This window comes from Aspergillus neoniger (genome assembly GCF_003184625.1).
Source record: "Aspergillus neoniger CBS 115656 unplaced genomic scaffold BO87scaffold_46, whole genome shotgun sequence".
NCBI lineage: Eukaryota > Fungi > Ascomycota > Eurotiomycetes > Eurotiales > Aspergillaceae > Aspergillus > Aspergillus neoniger.
The window spans coordinates 198,305-217,954 of record NW_020291174.1 but is presented as its reverse complement, the minus strand read 5'-3'; the positions used below and the strand labels follow the sequence as shown (position 1 = coordinate 217,954).

The window sequence follows — 19,650 nt, the reverse complement described above, 5'->3', positions numbered from 1 at the left end:
AAGAATAATATACCAGTGGTAATATATTTTTAATTACTATATTATTAGAACAGGTATTAGATTAGTTATTAATTAATAATAATCTGATTTTCTGGCTAGCAGCCAGCAGCCTAGTTGCTCCTGTATTAGGCTTTTATAGATAATACTAAAAATCTGAATATAATTAGATTAGACTACTGGAGAGAAATATATTAATTACTATTTAAATTATTTTTTATATTATCCTGATCAGTAGTCATGATAGCAAAGAAATTATACAGTTTAAGTATTTATCTATATCTGGATATATATAATATTACTAAATTAAGAAAGAGCTAGATCTTCTCTTTCTAATAATATTCTATTTTCAGAATTATTATCAAGATTATCTATATTCTTATTCTTACTAATATAAAAAATTATTATTAGCTCATCATCTTCTTGATCCTCGGCTGTGAATATAATAGAATCTAGAGAAAGATTATCAAGAATATTCTAATATTCTTCAGTAATAGTAAAGTAATTAATATATATCTAGAGTATAAGAGCTTCAATAATCTCAAGATACAGATAGCTCCAGTAATAATAACAGATATTCCAAGAATTATTAAAGAAATATTTAATACTGATACTATTAGTTACAACAGTTAGGAAGTCTCTAGCCATGTAATAAAGAATAGAAAACTGATCATAATAAAACTTCCAGTAGATAAGAATATCAGAATATCCAGTAATTTCTAGATAACTGTTAATATAAGTATAATTTTTAATATAGTTAATTCATTATTCCAGTCTTTGATAGCCTATATATTTTTAATATTAAGATAAATCTTAAGCTCTTTAAAAGTTACTGTAGAAGATAAGAGCTTCTGGTACTTTAAGATATTATAAAAAATCTTATCCAGACTTAAGAGTGTGCTAGAGACTATAGATAATATATTAATAATAGAATTTTACTAGCAGTAAAAATAAAAGATTTTTTTAAAGATAATTCAGTATTCAAGATACTAATTAGTATTATTATCTAGCCAGGTACCCTTCTTGAATTTTTTAAGTTTTAATATAAGATCTAGAATTATTATAATTATATAGATATAGCCTTCAGCCTAATAAATTTAATAATAATACTTATAAAGCTTCTGATATATATCCTCTAGATTCTGGAAGATCTCTTTCTTCCAGGATACCCGCTTCTATGCCAGTTAATTAATAGATTAATCAAGATAATCAAAGAGATTATTATAGATATTATAGATTTTATAAACTATAAGCCTACTGTTCTCTGACAAGTAGAAAATAAAGAGAAAAAAGAGATATAAGAGCTTAAGCAGGTATTTTAACTGCTTTTATTCTATTAAAATAGAATAAAAATAGTTAATATTATCATGATTCCAGTACTAGATAAAGCTTTTAATAACTAGATATAATTTAATTACATAACAAAGTATAAGATAAATCAAGTTCCATCAGATTTTACAGTTAAAAAAAAGATAATATACTGAAACAAATTCCAGTTACTGAGTAAGCTAAAACTTCTTCTAGTATTAAGAACTCATATTTATAAAAAATATAATCTTCTAAATCTATAATCAAGAATCAGAGAAATAGATAAGAGATAATAAATAAAATATAGAAGTTATCTGTAAAAATCTTATATAAAATACTCTAGAAATTATCTATAAAAATCTTATATATCTTATTTCACAGTCCATGAGAGTCCTTTTCAACTGGAGTCTTAATTAATTCTGACTCCAGAAGTCCTTTTTAACTAGAACCAAGTCTTACTTTTCAACCAGAGCTAAGTCTTAATTCTGGCTCCAGTTAAAAAGAACTCCCAGAGTCAGAATCAAGACTCAGCTCCAGTTAAAAAAAATTTTTATAAACCATAAAATAAGATATATAAAACTTTTATAAATAATTCCTAGAGAATTCTGCAGAAGTTTTTTATAGATAGCTCTTATTATATACTTTCTTAATTATCTAAAAGATACCAGAAGAGATCTCTAGTTTCTTATTATTATTCTCTTATATATATTTAACAGCTTCATTAACAGTCTTAATTCAGAGTTTCTGAAGAAAAATATTAATAAAAAACTGAATAATATAAGCCAGACAGGGGATATAATACTAGCTTTAAATAATCTTTATAAGATTAGAATCTACTAAAATATTATAAAAATAGGTACCCTGGCTGAGTTGAGCTCAGAGTTCTGATATAATAATATTAAATATAATATTATTATTACTAGTATTATCAGTAGTCACACCCAACAGCCAGTAAATAAAATAATACTTTTATAAGATCTCCAAGATAATCTCAGCTAAATTCTTATTAATATAAGATCTAGATACTGGTCAGAAGCCTAACAGAACCTTATAATAGTCTATATTCTCTGTCAGAAAGTATCCAGTCAAAGTAAGAAATACTTTTTAATCTGGACTAATCTAATAATTAACTGTAATTAATATATGCCTGCTGTCTGGAAACTTTGATAATAACTAGATATATATCTTTTCTAACAGCTTTAAGAAACACTCTTTAATCTATATCTAATAGAAAAAAATAGGTATTTAGGAAGGTACTAGAGCAGTAAGATTAATTATTTATTTAAACTAAATATACTTAATATATAAAACAACAGATAGTAGATAATAAGAAAACATAATATTTAATCAAGAAAATTCCTTTTATTATAGACAGTGGGAGTCTAGAGATAATATAACAGATATTAATAATAATAATCTGTTAAAAGATTTATTTATAGAAATATTACTAGTAATTATATACCTGTAATAATCTTTTCTCCAGTATCTGTTTAATAATTTATTTAAAGATATACTGGAATATTTATTTCTTACAGCTCTTGTAAAGATAGTAGCTTATAAAACTAATTCTAAAATTATTAACTGCTGGATATTATAAAATATATAAATATATAATACAGGAAATATAAGAGATATCATCAAAAAATAATATATCTTTTTGAAAGTAAGTTTATACTGTTACTATCTTTTCTTAACTAAAATAAAAGAATGGTTTCTGATCTTATATATAAATCTAGTTAAAAATAGTTATCTTCCACTAGTTATAAAAGATAAGAGTCTTTTCTGGGAGAGCTGAATATAAAATAATTTTCTGATACTTTATAATATACTTAATATCAAGATTTAAAAAAGAAAAGATAATATAGACTGAAAAGCTACTCTCTGTCCAACTATTATCATGATTTATAAAGATTTATAAAATAGAGAAAGAAGGTTTAATAGTATTCTCTGAGAATAAATTTAATAATTATAATTAATTTATAGTAGGCTATCCATCTGTACAAGAAATCAAAGAGAATAAAGAATAAGAAAAACTTAACTGGTATGGTATTATTTTACTTCTAAATATATATTAATATAAATATAATCTATTATATTTACATGTATTAGAAATATTTAATAATAATAAGTTTTTATTAGAAATATCTTCTAATTTTACTTACAGGTGAGAGTTTGCAGCATCCAGTAACTATTATATAGAATATCTCTGATATAATAAATAGTCAGATTTAATTAAGTAATACAAGAAGAAGTTCTATAAAAATATTCTATGATTATCATGATAATATTATTAATAGAGTCTGTAAAAGCCTTTTACAGATCTTACTTAGAGAATACTGCCTAAGTCTTTATATTTATAATTAATAGATTACAGAAAATACAGGTTTCTAGATAGACCAAGTAGGCAAAGTTACACAGAATATTATAATTAAATAATACAGATAATTTACAGTTTTTAGATCTATTATAAATGCTTAGACGGCATTTTAAGTATATAAAAAGAATAGTAAGTCTATTTATTATTATATAGAATAATTTTCAGAGAGATTTACCAGCCTGGGGAGGTGGTTTAGAGGATATTAATAATTTACTAACAGTATATAGCTAAAACAGAGCTGTAAATATATATATTTATTACTATTTTATACTATAAAAGCAGTTTTTTTTTATAAACTTGATTATTATCACCACCTGAGATAATATCAGATTAAATAGATAAGGATAAGATAGAGCATGCTGTTTTCTTTTTTCTAACTATTTTTAGAATCAAGAAAATTAGTCTTGCATTAGTTATTAGCAAAGATATAAATAGTCAGGATAGACAGTTATTAACCTGAGTATATCTTACCTGTGCTAAGGTCTAAAAGAGTATAATAGGTAGGTCTTGGCGCCAAGAACAGTTAAGACAGTTAACTGTCCTATTTTTGGCTGTTCCGCGGTTAGGTATAAGGAAATCTTATACCTAACTGTTAACCTGACGGCAGGTATAAATTTTTCCATTAACCTACCCTACCCTGGCCGTTAACCACTCTAGTTATTCTATAATTATTATAATAATATTATTAATAAAGTCTATAAAAGTCTTTTACAGACCTTACTTAGAGAATACTACCTGAGTCTTTATATTTATCATTAACAGATTACAGAAAATACAGATTTTTAAATAAATTAAGTAGACAGAGTCACACAGAATATCATAATTAAATAATACAGATAATTTATAGTTTTTAGATCTATTATAAATGCTTAAACAGTATTTTAAATATATAAAAAAAATAATAAATCTATTTATTATTATATAAGATAATTTTCAGAGAGATTTACCAGCCTGGAAGAATAATTTAGAGGATATTAATAATTTACTAGCAGTATATAATTAAAATAAAACTGTAAATATATATATTTATTATTATTTTATACTATAAGAATAGCTTTTTTTTATAAACTTAATTATCACCACCACCCGAGATAATATTAGATCATGTAAAGTTCAGAGAGAGAAAGTATTATTATAATATTTTATTCAAGTAGGAAGTAAGATCAGACAGCCACCGTTTCATAAAACTATGTTTAGTATTAATAAAGATTTATAATTAATAGACTAGGAGAATAGCATTTAAGTCTATTAGATTATACTAGATAGACTACTAAATAAGAGATTAATTGCAGTTATTCTGCTCTGTTCAGTTTTTCTGTACGGATGAATAGTCTCTGGATTAAAAACTAGGATATACTACTATATTAATACTACCAGTGTAAATAATGAATAAATATTATATTATATCTTATTAGTTGTCTCTCTTTACTCTAAACTATCAGTGGGGAGGTTGGCCTTCCTCGCAAGGCGGCCGCTGGTGGCAGAACCACGCGGCGGAACCTAGCAGGTTCGCCCAAGTTTTTGGTGGCCAGCACCAACAAATATAAAACTCTCTTAGATCTTGATTATATTACTAGTAAGCCTGTTTAAATTAAGCTATAATATTAGATTAGTGTCACGGTGCTAGCCGTGGAGTACTGCCGGGACTGACCGCCCGGGCACATGACCTGAAGAGACACAAAACTCGCTAGTCTCCCAGACCCTGTTTATAGCTTCGAGCTATGTCTTGTCTATCTTCCTGTATATAGCCTGACCATAATTAGCCAGCCAGTCTCTTATCTATTTCTATTTCCTGTTCAAGCTATTTTTTTACCACCCCTGCCAGTCTGTATCTTGATATTATATAACTCCTTTTTTTAAGATAAATAGCTGACTAGATACCTGTTATCCCATGACCTCTGATTAATTCTAATAAACTTAAAGAATTTGCATAACATATCACAGAGAATCCTGAAGAATAGTATAACTATTATAATAAAAACTCAGTCTTTGTAATAGAGACAAATAATAACTACTCCCAGCTTTAACAGGATCTTATTATAAAAAATACTGTAATAATTTACTAAATCCAGTAAACTGTAAATATTAATTACTAGTTTATCAAGATACTTACTATCAAGGAAATTATTATTAAGAAAAGAAATCAGATATTAGAAGAATATATCAGGACTATCTAAGCTATTATATCTGTAATTAGTATTTCTGATTAAATACTTAAATCTTTTATTAAGAATATAACAGCTGCTCCAGTAGGAGCAGTTTTATTAATTAATCCTGACTCTTCTGTCTTTAACTTTTTTTTTAAGTATGTTCCTGATCCTGATAAGTTTGAAGGCAACTGTATTAATCTTATCTAATTTATCTTCCAGATCTAAGAAAATATATTTATTAACTATAACTATTATCTGATTCTGTAAGTCTATATATCCTATATTATAAGTTACTTAGAAAGGATACTGTATAACCAGGTCTAGTCTTATATTAAAAATAGAATCTGTACCTTGGCGGACTATATAAAGATCTTAGAACTTTTATAATATATTTTTAAAGATTCTGACTGTATCTGTAATATCTGACTAGAACTATACTGCTTAAAACAGGATAACCAGGAATTTAGTATTTATTTTACTGAATTCTAGTACCTAGCCTAAGAAGCCAGAATATACCCAGACGCGTTACTTCTAATACTGGAAGAAGATATTAACCGCGAGTTGAAAGTTATACTTTTAAATAATATCCTGTCTGAAAGAGATTACTATATCTTAGTCTACATTCTCTAGTTCCTGGATAACAGGAGACTGCAGTATACTCTAGATTTCTATAATAAGTCCTGGAAGCTGCTTACTGGATTAGCTAATCTCATCTCTTCTAGAAAAGTCCTATAAAAGCTTTCCACAGATCCTGCTAATAAGAAATTCTTTACTCTGGACTATAATCCCATAGATCTCTTTATTTTCTACTACTTATTATCCCGGCCCAGGTCTATCTAAAGAGAGAGAGAAGAGTGCTTTTACTACAGCTCTAGCTAGTACTTAATCTGAGATTATCCTGAGTCTGATATCTATGCCCAGCGTACCGGCTACTCTGTATATCTAATCTTACTATTAGAAATATATTTACTATCTTATTATTATTTCTTATCTATAGTCCCGGCTTCAGCCTGCTTTCTAACTCTTCTAGTATTCTAATTTATTAGAATACTATACCCAGAATACCTATATTCTCCAGACCTGAGTAAGTAGTTAAAAGAAGTTTATCTAGTTTAAGCTACTGCTAGGCTATACTTCCAGCATGAATTTATATTTTATCTAAAATTATTATTAGAGGACTTTTAATTGAAGAGAAACTCTAAAGAACTGATTTAATAATAATTTTTATTATACTGAACCCTGAAGGGGAACAGATCTCTATCTATATTATATTTAATATTAGCTGTGCTATGTCCTGTATTATAAACAGAAATTAAACTGAGATCTAATAGCTATTATTATATTTCTTAAGATATTCTAAATCTATTATAGGATTCAACAGCCGTGAGAATAAGGCTAGGATAATTATCTATTATATCTGAGTTATCCTGAAGATATATAACTATATTAAAAAAGATATCTCTTTTCTAATCATCCAGCTAGCCTATTTTCTGATTATAATTAATCTATCCTAGCTAAAGCTCTATAATCCTTATATAAACTTTACTAATTATATTTTCTAATTCACTAGTCTCTATTACCAGAAACTTTATAATATCCTAATCTAGTTAATTAAGATCTGTACTCTCTATAACATCCCGGCCTGTGCCTAACCAGTAAATATATATCCACCTGAATTCCTGAGAAATAAGGATATCCAGCCTGTCTTCCTGAACATATATACTGTATATACCCGCTGAAATTATTTTATCTATACAGTTATTATGGCCTAGCTTAATACAGTACTCCATACTATCCCTGACCAGGAAAAGCTTGAACTATCTAAGGAATTCCGGGAATTCACTGATATATTTTTATTCCAGGAAGCAGAGAAACTCCTGTTTTATTATATTTATAATTATATTATTATCCTAGAGAAGGAAAAGGCCCTGCTGTTCGGATCTTTATATAAAATATTCCAAGAAAAACTAATAATTCTTTATAAGTAGCTGGTTAAGAATTTATAAAAGAAATTTATCTATTCTAGCTCCTCTCCAACAGTCTTTCTAATTCTATTTATTAAGAAGCCAGATAGAGACCTGAGATTCTGTATAGATTACTGTATTTTAAATACTATCTTAGTTAAGAACTACTATCCACTGCCGCTGGTCAAGGAGATTCTGAATAATCTAAAGAAAATGTAATACTTTATTAAAATTAATATTATCAGTATCTTTAATAATTTCTAGATTACTAAGAACCAGGAATACCTGATAATATTCTGTATAAGACTCAGTCTCTATAAGTTACTAATCATACTGTTCAGGTTATCAGGAGCCTCTACTATCTTCTAGTATTATATTAATAATATTCTGCAAGATTACCTGGATATATTTTATATAATTTATTTAAATAATATTCTTATCTATAACTGAACCAGAAGCAAGCACCTAGACTATATTAGAAAGATTCTCTAGAAGCTCTGTATAGCCGGCCTGTTTACTAAGTTATTTAAATATAAGTTTATTATTTCTAAAACCAAGTTCCTGGGCCTTATTATAGGCCGTGACAGATTCTGTATAGATCTTAAAAAGATTAAGACTATTATTAACTAGTTTATTCTAACCTGTATTACTGATATATAAGTCTTTCTAGACTTCAGTAATTTCTTCTATTATTTTATCTAAGATTTCTCTAAGTTGACCGCCCTGCTTGTATATCTTATTAAAAAAAATATTCTCTTTTAATAAGATATAATTTACTAAGATATCTTTAGTTATCTACAGAAAGCTTTTATAGATATCCCTGTACTCTAGTCCTTTAATTAGACTTATAAAATAATATTTAAAACTGATGTCTCTGATTATATCTTTACCAGAGTCTTATCCCAGTATAGTAATAATAACTTGTTATATTTTATTATCTTCTTCTCTAAGAAATACACCCTGACAGAATATAATTATAAGATTTATAATAAAGAACTCCTTATAATTATCTACTACTTTGAGAAGTAGTATCCAGAGCTTGAAAGAATCATATCTCTAATCCAGATTATTATAGATTACTGTAATCTAGAATATTTTATATTTACTAAACTTCTGAACCACCACCAGGCCTGATAATCAGAATTTCTATCCTGTTTTAATTTCTGTATTATTTATTATTCTGGATATCATAAAACTAAGCCTAATAATCTAATTAGAAGATCAGAGAATCTTTCTAAAAAGAAGAATAAATAACTGTTATACCAGAACCAGATCATATTTAAATAAAAGAATCTAGATTCTGTCTATTCTATGAAAAAAGATCCTGACCTGCTACTTATATATAGAGATCCTGTAAAAAGCTTTCACAGACCTCCTCTAGATTCTATCTATTTTACTAGTAATAAATCTGAATATTTACAAGAACCTGATCTACCAGTTACTTAAGAAAATCCTGTAGAAAACTTCCATAAACTCATCTTAACTCTAGTAATCTGATAATTAACCCGGGTTATTTTTAAAGATAAATAAGACTTATAACTATCTCCTGAAATCCAGACTACTCTGTGAGATATATATAAGAAGAATAAATAAATATTAAATATTTTAAAAATACTAGTAACAGGCAGAGACCAATACCCAGGTATTTTCTTAATTTCCTGTAAAAGAAGAGAAAGTTTACTATATTATAAGAATTATTTATAGATTTCTAACCATGCTAATCTGAAAACTAATCTGATTTACTTAATCTATAATAAGCCCTTCTCAGGATACCCTGGAAGATCCTGTATCTATAAACTCTTAATCTAAGAATACTACTGGCTAAACCAGTACTATTATATAAAATGATAGATAAGGAACTACTATACCTGCTGAAGAATAATCCTCTTATAAAAAGTTAAACAGGATATTCTGAAATCTTTACCAGTTCCAGAATACACTTAGCAAGATATATCTATAGATTTTATTATTTACTTACTAAAGAATAGAAATTATGACACAGTACTAGTAATCATTGACTACCTGATTAAGATAAAATATTTAATCTTTTATAATACCACAGCTAATACTGCCGCCGTGGCTCTTATATATATCCAGTATATATAGAAACTACATAAATTATCCTATTCTATTATCTCTGACAGAAACCTCCAGTTTATTACTAACTTCTAAAGACATTTAATCCAGTACTTGGATATCAGGAATAAGCTATTAATAACTTATTATCCAGAAACCAACAGGCAGACAGAGCAGATAAATATTATACTTAAATAATATTTCTATACCTACATAAACTACCTGCAAGATAACTAGTCTAGCTAGTTACTTTTAACTAAATTTACTTTAAATATCATCTACTCTAATATAATCAAGATTATCTTATTTTTTATTAACTACAGTTTCCACTCCTGTATAAAATTTAAATCTATACCTGTACCAAACTGATCTGCTACCAGAGATACAGAATAATTTACTACTAGAATATAAATAATTACTAAATTTATATAAACTGAGATAATTACAGTCCAAGCCAGACACATAGAGCAGATAAATAGGAGATACTGCCCTAATCTAAGATTCCAGAAAGACTAGAAAATCTGACTAGATATCCAATTCATCAAGATTCTATAATCTAATAAAAAACTTGACTAAAATATTCTAGGTCTGTACCTGATTAAATAAATTATTAACTTATATACTTATTACCTGATACTCCTATCCAGCATGAAGATCTATCTAGTATTTTATATAAGTCTACTTATCTCTGCTAATAATAATCTATTACCAGGCCAGCACCAGTCTTTCTCTCCCTATGTTGAAGTCGATAATCTTAAAAAATAAGAAGTTAAGAATATATTGAATTTTTTCTAGAACTGCCGTGGACAAGGTCACAAGGCCAATCCCGGCTGGTTTATCTTATTAAATAGAAAGAATATACCGACTCTACCGCGGAACCTACTGAATATCTAGAAAATACTTACTAAATTATTAAGAACTTCCATTACTACTACCCAGACAAGCCCAGACCTTCTTCTCACAGAAGCTCAGCTTAAGAAAAAGAGGAATACTGTTATAATACTAGCTGTAGAATATTGCCAGGACTAACTACCTGGGTACATGACCTAAAGAGACACAAAACTCACCAGTCTTCCAGACCCTGTTCATAGCTTTAAGCTATGTCTTATCTATCTCCCTGTATATAGCCTGACTGTAGTTAGCCAGCCAGTCTCCCGCCTGTTCCTGTTTCCTGTTCAAGCTACCTTCCTACCACCCCTGCCAGCCCGCACCTTGACAATTAGAGAATAGTAGTATTCTAGATTAGAATAAAAATTTAATTCTTAAACTGAGATTATGTTTTCTTAAGAAATTATCTTATCTCTGGATTTTTATTATTAATAAAATAATATTATCTCTGTCTACATGTAGAATTTATATAACTAATAATAATAAAAATTTTATATTTTTCTGAGAAACATTTTTTAAAAGTCTCTTGAAATATATATTCCAGATTAATAATTTATTCTTAATATTTTTAAAGATTAAAGTTTAAAGTAAAGCAGGGGATATCTTTAAACTTAATCTTTTTCTTATTTCTTTCTGACTTGGAGGAGGATTGATAATATCTAAAGAAGATTTTATCCGGGGAATTATTTTTTTAAAGATAGGCTATTCTTTTCTGCAGATTAGTAACTTGTTCTAATTAGTAAATATAATCTTTTAACTATTAAATTTCTTCAGCAGTAGAAATAATATTTAATAATAATTCTGGATTAATATAATTGCTAGATATCTTTTTTTTTTTACTATTTTTAAAAGATGGTATCTTCCTTAGGTAGTTAAAATGGAAAGAATTAGAATATAATAGAATTTATTTATTAAGATAGAAAGTCTATTAACTAGATAAGAAATTAACTATTAATTACAATGGAATTAGATATTAATAATAAAGATAGCTTATATCCACGGAATAAACTGATCCTTGAGGGATCAGTAGTCCCTTACAGGGGAATTGATATCTTTTAGATATTAATAGAATATAGAACCATTGTATCAATGACCTCACGACTCTCATGATCACTTTAATATGTCATTCCAATGCCTTTGGCTGCGGTCACCGGTTTACCGACCCGTTCTATCACACATATACAGTATTCTGCTCAGGATCTCTTGTATAATCTGCTCAGAGACCCTGATCTTTAATATTTACTCTGAATAGCATCATTCTACATATAAATTAACATGATATATCGATGAACGCTTGATTTTTAAAGAAATTAAACGTGTTGTGTGCAAATCGGCAGCAGGGTCGGATTGGTCGGAACGCGTTTGGTTGGGGTGGTCGGGTAGGCAGTGGTGGTCGGGTCCCGCGGGATGACTCTAGGTTGTCTGCTCCCCATATGCCTAGTATTCCAGCACCAGCCGCTATCTCCCAAACCAAGCGGATGGACCTTACGTAGCCATGTCTGGGTGTCCGGAATTGACGAGAGCCGATCCGACATCCTGGTAGTCCGTATATGAATTCCACAGATGTCCACGTTCCTGGCCACTTCTCCCCATGAATCAAGACAAACATCGGTTCTTTTCCTCTGGCTTTATAATGTCCATCTCTCCTTTCAAGGTTATTGTCGTGGGCGGTGGCCCGGTCGGCCTTACTGCGGCGCATGCACTCGCCCGCGCTGGCATCGACTTTGTCGTCCTTGAACGCCGAGACTCGGTACTCCACGATCAAGGTGCCAGTCTGGTCCTTGAGGCCCCATCTCTGCGCATTATGCACCAGCTAGGTCTGCTCGACCAGTTGCTAGCCATTGGGGCGGAACTTCGCCAGGTCCAGGCGTATACACGAGAGGGACAGGTATTCCGCAACACCAACCCCTTCCAAATCATGCGGAAAAAGTACGTACTGCGTTCCGCTCTATCTGACAGATCGCTCGATGATATCGGCGGGATACTGACACTAACAGTCATGGGATCGCCCCGGTCGCGTTTCACCGCGCACACTTGATCCAGACCCTGTACGATTTGCTTCCGGACAAGGCCAAGGCAAATTACCTACTCAGTAAAAAGGTCAGCGATATCGAGTCAAGCGACTCCGGGGTTCGAGTCACCTGCGCTGATGGGACCTCATTCGAAGGATCTATGGTCCTTGGAGCCGACGGCGTTCACAGCAAAACCCGGCAGTTGATGCGCCAACTTGCCCTGGCCACGGACCCCACACGGAGCTGGGATGCCACAAAACCCTTCAAAGCCGAGTACAAATGCTTGTGGTGCAGTTTTCCCCGAAGGACTGACGTCGGGCAAGCCACTGAAACCCAAAGCAAGGACTATTCGGTCATGTACCTCTCCGGGCGCGATCGTGGATGGATCTTCCTTTACGAGCGCTTGCCACAGCCAACATCCGATCGGGTAGATTACACGACGGAAGATATTGAGGCAATGGCGGCACGGTTTGCCGATTTCCCTATCACCGATACTTTGAAGGTTAGCGACGTGTACACGGAGCGGTTCAACTCGGGCATGGCCAATCTGGAGGAAGGCATTCTCCAGCACTGGGGGTGGGGACGGATTGTTCTCGCAGGAGACGCATGCCATAATTACACCCCCAACGCTGGACTGGGTTTCAATAATGGCATCAAGGACGTGGTGGTACTGTGCAACGGTTTGCACAAGGCGCTGCAGAGCGCAGCGGGTGGATCGCTAGACGCTGTCACGCTCGGTCAGATATTCGACGAATATAAAGAAGAACGCGCCGGGCCAGTTCGTTCGGATGCGGGACAATCTGCGAGAACAACGCGGTTGCATGCGTGGGCCAACACGCTGTACTTCCTTGCATCGCGGTACATCCTGTCGTGGGAGGTCGTCGAAGGATTTCTGATCAACTTTCTGGGCGCACGTGCGATAAAGCAGTGCCCTGTGCTGGGGTACGCCCCTGCTACGGAGCCGTTCTTGGGGGCCGTAAAATGGGATCACCCGTTGCCAGCGATAGACCAGGAGCTAGCGTGTTGAACACATGGATTTGGTGTTGCGTGATTCTATACCTTAATGAGAACCTCCTCTCTTCGCTGAATTTTCTCCATGGCTTTGCCAACGCATGATGTCAACCTACATAGAGCCCCGCTTGCGAGAGCAGTTGCCCAGCGGCCTATTCACTTTGCACCCTGACGATTTCTCCGAACAGGGAAATTTTCCTATGGAATCGCAGATGCAGCAATATATGTGGACAATATGTGACGGGTTTTGCTGCGTGTCAGATCGCGGGGATCCAGCTGACCAGTTCCCCTCACCCACTCCGCATCCTGCAGTTAAATCAATCACTCAACTCATGTCGATCTCGTCCCTGCAGATCACGGACATACCACTTCAGCTCCGTTTTCATGGCTGCTGCAGACGGGATGACTCGGACAAGTCTCGGTGCATCAAAGCCCGATGTTACACTTTTTTTCCACGTATGGATGGATGCGCTCGTCAAGCGCTGGCGCTTCATATCAACCCTACTCTGCAAGCTCTGTGATCTTCAGACAAACTCAATCACCCACTTTAGTCTATCGGATATCCAACCACGATGAAGGTCTCCAGCCTCCCAATCTTGACTTTTCTTCCAGCCTCCCTCGCCACAACCATCTACCTGGCGGGGGACTCTACCATGGCCAGCGGTGGTGGTGGCTCCGACACAGCTGGTACCTCCCTCCTACCCATCACCGCTTCTTTCAACTAACAATCAATCAGGCTGGGGTGACTACGTCGCCCAATACCTGAGCAGCTCAAGCGGCATCACCGTCTCCAACCAAGCCGTAGCCGGGCGCAGCGCTCGGTCCTACACGCGCGAAGGCCGCTTCGACGACATCGCCAGCACACTGGAAGCGGGCGACTATGTGATCATCGAGTTCGGCCACAATGACGGTGGCACGCTCAGCTCAACCAGCGACAACGGCCGCACCGACTGTTCCGGCACAGGCTCCGAAGTATGCTACTCGGAATACGATGGCGTCAACGAAACCATCCTCACCTTCCCCGCGTACATTGAGAACGCCTCCAACACGTTTAAAAAGATCGGTGCAACCGTCATCATCTCCTCGCAGACGCCCAATAACCCGTGGGAAACGGGCACTTTCGTGAATGACCCGCCACGGTTCGTCGGGTACGCGGAAATCGCCGCAGATACGGCGGACACGTCGTACGTGAATCATTTTGATTACACGGATCAGGTGTATGAGGCGTTGGGGGCGGATACCGTGGATGCGTATTTTCCGATCGATCATACGCATACCAGTGCGGCCGGGGCGAACGTCGTTGCTAAGGCGTTCCTGAGGGGGGTTGTTTGTGGGAAGTTGAGTTTGGCGGATGAGCTGGTGACAGATGATTTGGAATTGGATGAGTATGAGTGTTTGGATGAGTAGATGTGGTACTACGGCATGTGCCGAGGATAGCCATTAGGGTGGAATATTGGCGATTGAGTCGAGAGGTAGAGATCACAACGTAACTCCCCTTGTGGAATCTAGGCTGGACATGATAGTGAACTGTTCATGCTGAGTTCTGACATTAGTACTACCACAACACAATGATATATGTCTCAGAAGCTGTCCTACCTAGGTCCAGGGAAGAATCACAAATAGATACCCAATACTACCCATTGACCAAATTTGCATTGAATGGTATCCTTCACCTTTCCGCACCTTTCTTAACCCGGGAGCTACTTTGGTACACCGTAGTGAGAGAAAAGAAGAAATGAATCCATTATATTCCCATGTGCACCACCACATGACAAAGGCCATCTAGACCAAGCACTGTGCTGTATAAAAGGTATCTCTAATGCAAGTCAGAAACAATTTTCCTTATAGAGACAGAATATGATCAGAATGAGACAACACGATCAGTTCATCGAGAATGATAGTACTATACTACTAGTACTTCCCTACCTTATCAGACAAATCCACTCACTAACCAACTAAGCAATAGTAGCTTTCGGTGGAGCGAGCAAAGCTCGGAGCAGCTGCTCTTTTAGTTAGGGCAGGATTAACTACTATCCCATCACACATACCTCCACACCGTGAAACGCATGTTAGTTATCCTTCTGCATATTGCCTTATCAACGAGCAACCCGAGATAATATCAGAAACATGTGAAGCCATGAATGAACTCACCTCCACCCTCTCATATCCCCCTGCCCCAACCCAAAACAGAGCAAGCAGAGCGCAGATCTCCGTCGGATATCCCGGACATTGATTCCCCAATTAGTTTCCCCGGTCGCAAATACCCCTCTTTCGCATGTGAAGTACAGTAAGCGGAGATAGTATGCCCGATAACTAACTAGTGATACATATTGTAGTATAGGACAATCACGTCAGAAAAGGTGGTGCTGGTGGTGGGGAAACTGTTTTCCTTGGGGTGGTGGTAACTACCCTACGTACGTACTTACGACCTTGGCAACCGTTACGCTAATAATCTAATCAACTTGATAAGTAACTAACTACTCCGCTTCTAATCGGGCTAAGGTTGGCCAAGCTCCTGGTAGTAAAATTGCTTAAAATACTACCGTAAAGAGTTATCTATATATCCCGCGTGATTCAAGTAGATGAGTTGATTCGTGGTTGACAAGGACGTGCTTTTCCCGTGGTGGTGAGTTTTACGTGATTTTATTACGCCACGGCATGGTGGAACGAGCCGTGCAGAGACTGTCCCGGTCAGTAGAAAACGTTCTTGGGATTATCAGTGGGGGAGAAGGAAATTTAATCTAATCAGTTCAAACTGAACTTGAAGTTGGAGTGGGATGGATGGACGGGTCGGGGATTTTTCGGTGCTACTGCTGCTCTCACCCTCATTAGCCACACTCTTCAAGACTCACACACGTCAGAAAATGCCTCACGAACAGTTTCATGATCAGGCTAGCATATGTACTTTGCCGGTTACTATATAAAAACTATGTACAAATTCATTCCGTCTTAACTATATCCAGTCCACATTGCCACTGTACTGCGCCAGTAATGCTCTACGAGCATTCACTAATGTAGATCGTATACCATCTATGAGCTGTCGTACTGTCAAGCAGGGTGCCGTCATTCCCGTCCGTCGAATCCACCCCCACAACTTCAGTCACGTCCGACGTAGTCACCGTCACATCATTGCCGCTGGTGATCCAGTACTCCGGGCTGAAGTGGTGGTAGCCCAGCAGCTTGGGAGGAAGCTTGGGCACGATGTCGTCGGTGTGGGTGACGCGGTAGTTGCTGCCCATGTTTTGGTCCGTGATGTAGTCGGCTAAGGCGAGGTTGCCGATACGAGGTTGGCCGAAGTTGTACTGTCCATTATGTTAGATGACTATTCTGAAAATGAAGGGAACGGGAGATAAATAGAGTGTTGTGGGGGTAGGCTACCAGGTCAAGAGTGTATCCGGCGTTGCGGAGCACAGTGGCCGCAATGGCCGCCAATGCAGCGCCGTAGCTGTGTCCAGTGAACACGATGGAGTAGTCCGGATAGCTGGAGACAGCAGCCTCCACCTTGGATGTGATGGTGTCGGCGATGACTTCCCAGGCCTCGTAGAAGCCCTTGTGCATCTCGCAGCCGTCACAGATGCTGCTTACAGAGGTGAGGCCGAAGTCCAAGTCGGCAATCCAGTTGGAGATGTCGGAACTACCCCGGAGAGCCAGAACGATTAACTCGTTTGTCGGGTCAACGGCGATGAACCCAGTCGGGTCGCCATAGCTGCTGCTGCTAGGGGGGTGTGAGCGGATGACAACTAGGCAAGAGACGCTGATGTAACTTGGCTTACTCGTCAAATTCATCAATAGTCGTGGCACCAGCTGCCTCGACGAGAGGGCAGTTGCCTACATCGCAGGTCAGAGTCGTGCCGGTGGACTCGATGTTTGAGGAGCAGTAAGCTGCTGCACTGTATTGGGCGAAGAGGTCGATGTTGTCCAAGACGGTAGAGGAGATGTCTGAGCAAGGTTAGTGGGTTCACGGTTCACAAGATGTATTGGAGAGTGTTACCTCTACGCTGCATCGGAGCAGGTGCGGGAGCAGCATAGGCCAGAACAGATAGGGCTGCGACAGCCCCGAATTCCCTGCGGAAGAACATCTTGAGAGCCAGGTAGTACAGCGCTTGATACTCTTGGGAAAGATCTGCGACTTTCTAAAGATTTACCTACGGTGGCGTGGCCCCCTTTATAGATCAAATGAACTGGGGATCCGACGGCTGCCAACGGCCCATCGTTGTCACCAACGTCTCCGAGAGGGTATTCGAAATGAATTAGACTCGGTACACCGACTGGTGATAGGAGAGTCGCAAACAAAAGCAATTGTGACTAAAGCTCCTGGCGCTGCGAAAGGAAAAGCCAGGATTTAGCCCCCATGTGCTCTATAAACAGCCAATCAACAGGCATGTCTGGCCCGGGGCGTGCCATGGTCGTGAGGAATCCGTGCTGGCATGTCAGGCTGCAAGGGGCTAAGGAACCAATGGCCCTCTGGCTCTCAGTCACGCAGGGAGAGAACAGACATTTGCAGAGTGCCGCCATGCGCTCGGCCGCGTGTGCCGGACAAAACTGGACGTAAAAAGTCCACGACCCGCAGTGTTTCTAGAAAGCCCCTACCGCTACTCTGTATTCAACCCCACCTGCGCCTGGCTGAGTTGGGCTTAACAAGCGGGGGCCATATATTGATCCGTCTGCTTCCGCCAATCAAAATAGGGGTACAAATGAAACTAGGTTTAAACAGAGAAGGGGCCGTAAATAGGAGGTTAAAAGCTTAGTTCGGGTGAAGAAGTGGGTGTGATTTCGGATAACCAGCTAGCGTGCCTGCAGGAGCTCGGTAGTCAGACAGGTGACAGGGTTAGTTTGATGCATAATCGTACAGGGGCGTGGATCCTGCGACTACAAGAACTAGATAGCATGTGGACATCGACTGCGTTGTTGCATGTTACCTAGCATAGAACTGCAGCCTTATCGGCTGGTCGGATGGACGACGGTCTCCGATGAGCTTCCTTGACAGACGGACTGACATGTGAAGACAGCGAAGGGATGAGGTGAGATTTGCAGCGGTGGTGATGGAGATAGAGTTCGGCTGCTGAATGACTGACCCCTTGCCGTCAACAATAAACGCCCGGATTTACGCGCTTGACCGTCGGGGCGTAAGGCTTTCCCAATTTCGCCGGACCATCTGTTCAAAGGATGTCGAGGATCTCTTGAGACTTGACCATTGCACCCGCCCTGTATGCTGTGACAAGCAAACAGTGGGGGCCATTGAGCTCAGGGAAACTGATCTTGAGATGAGACTTTGCAAGGGCTGGTGTTCTGGACACGTGGTCTGCTCAGGTCAGGAACATGTTCTGCTCCGGAATTCCAGAAAGACTCGAGGCAGGTGGTTCATGACCGAGACGTTAATGACTAGGACTACTACAGAATAGTGGCTCGGTCATGAGCAGGATTGTTTGTTCGGTTCAGAATGGATATGGATGGCTCCTGCAATTTCCCCATGCGTTGGATGAGGATCCGAAGTATCTATTGTGGGCCACTGAGCACTAACTATCAAGGGTGTTTTATTCTCACGGAATGGGACCAGGAGTGATCCTCCTTCGAATCTGACCTTCCACCATAAATTAGGCTCATCAGGTTGTTTCATCCACTTCAACACGAACTGCCAACCTTGACGGACAATAAAGCGATTGGACTGGGGCGGTTGTGGCTGACTCGGGAGTGCCCAACCCAACAAAGAACAGTTGGAATGGTGTAATTTCGGACCTTTGTAGGCAAAAAGGTTTTGCCTAGCCCACCAAGTAACGGCTCTGACAAGCCAATGCACGCCACGGCTCCAAGATTGTGTGGTGCGGTGAAGAAGAAGCGGGAACCAAAAAGAAAAAGCAAAAAAGATG

The 19,650-nt window shown here is 36.9% G+C and overlaps 3 protein-coding genes across 3 annotated transcripts; 2 read left to right on the top strand and 1 right to left on the bottom strand.

Annotated features, from left to right (window-relative positions):
- Positions 1–12,393: 12,393 nt before the first annotated feature.
- On the top strand, positions 12,394–13,799 carry BO87DRAFT_319418 (FAD-dependent oxidoreductase; the record flags this gene model as incomplete). Its single annotated transcript, XM_025619849.1, has 2 exons — positions 12,394–12,689; positions 12,758–13,799. The coding sequence occupies 2 exons, from the start codon at positions 12,394–12,396 to the stop codon at positions 13,797–13,799; spliced, it is 1,338 nt and encodes a 445-aa protein (XP_025475133.1).
- Positions 13,800–14,355: 556 nt separating this feature from the next.
- On the top strand, positions 14,356–15,190 carry BO87DRAFT_390896 (rhamnogalacturonan acetylesterase RgaE; the record flags this gene model as incomplete). Its single annotated transcript, XM_025624949.1, has 2 exons — positions 14,356–14,470; positions 14,520–15,190. The coding sequence occupies 2 exons, from the start codon at positions 14,356–14,358 to the stop codon at positions 15,188–15,190; spliced, it is 786 nt and encodes a 261-aa protein (XP_025475132.1).
- Positions 15,191–16,671: 1,481 nt separating this feature from the next.
- BO87DRAFT_410417 (lipase family protein) lies at positions 16,672–17,906 on the bottom strand. The gene is made up of 4 exons (XM_025626328.1): positions 17,775–17,906; positions 17,557–17,722; positions 17,162–17,498; positions 16,672–17,085 (listed from the first exon to the last, which is right to left on the bottom strand). The coding sequence occupies exons 1-4, from the start codon at positions 17,860–17,862 to the stop codon at positions 16,780–16,782; spliced, it is 897 nt and encodes a 298-aa protein (XP_025475131.1). The 5' UTR covers positions 17,863–17,906; the 3' UTR covers positions 16,672–16,779.
- Between the last annotated feature and the right edge of the window lie 1,744 nt (positions 17,907–19,650).

Bases quoted from the DNA above. Each gene is read 5' to 3' on its own strand.
- BO87DRAFT_410417 (XM_025626328.1), bottom strand. From the start codon at position 17,862: ATGTTCTTCCGCAGGGAATTCGGGGCTGTCGCAGCCCTATCTGTTCTG. The intron at 17,723-17,774 runs GTAACACTCTCC...AACCTTGCTCAG, and splicing joins TGCTCCGATGCAGCGTAGAG to ACATCTCCTCTACCGTCTTG. The intron at 17,086-17,161 runs GTAGCCTACCCC...CATAATGGACAG, and splicing joins CCGGATACACTCTTGACCTG to TACAACTTCGGCCAACCTCG.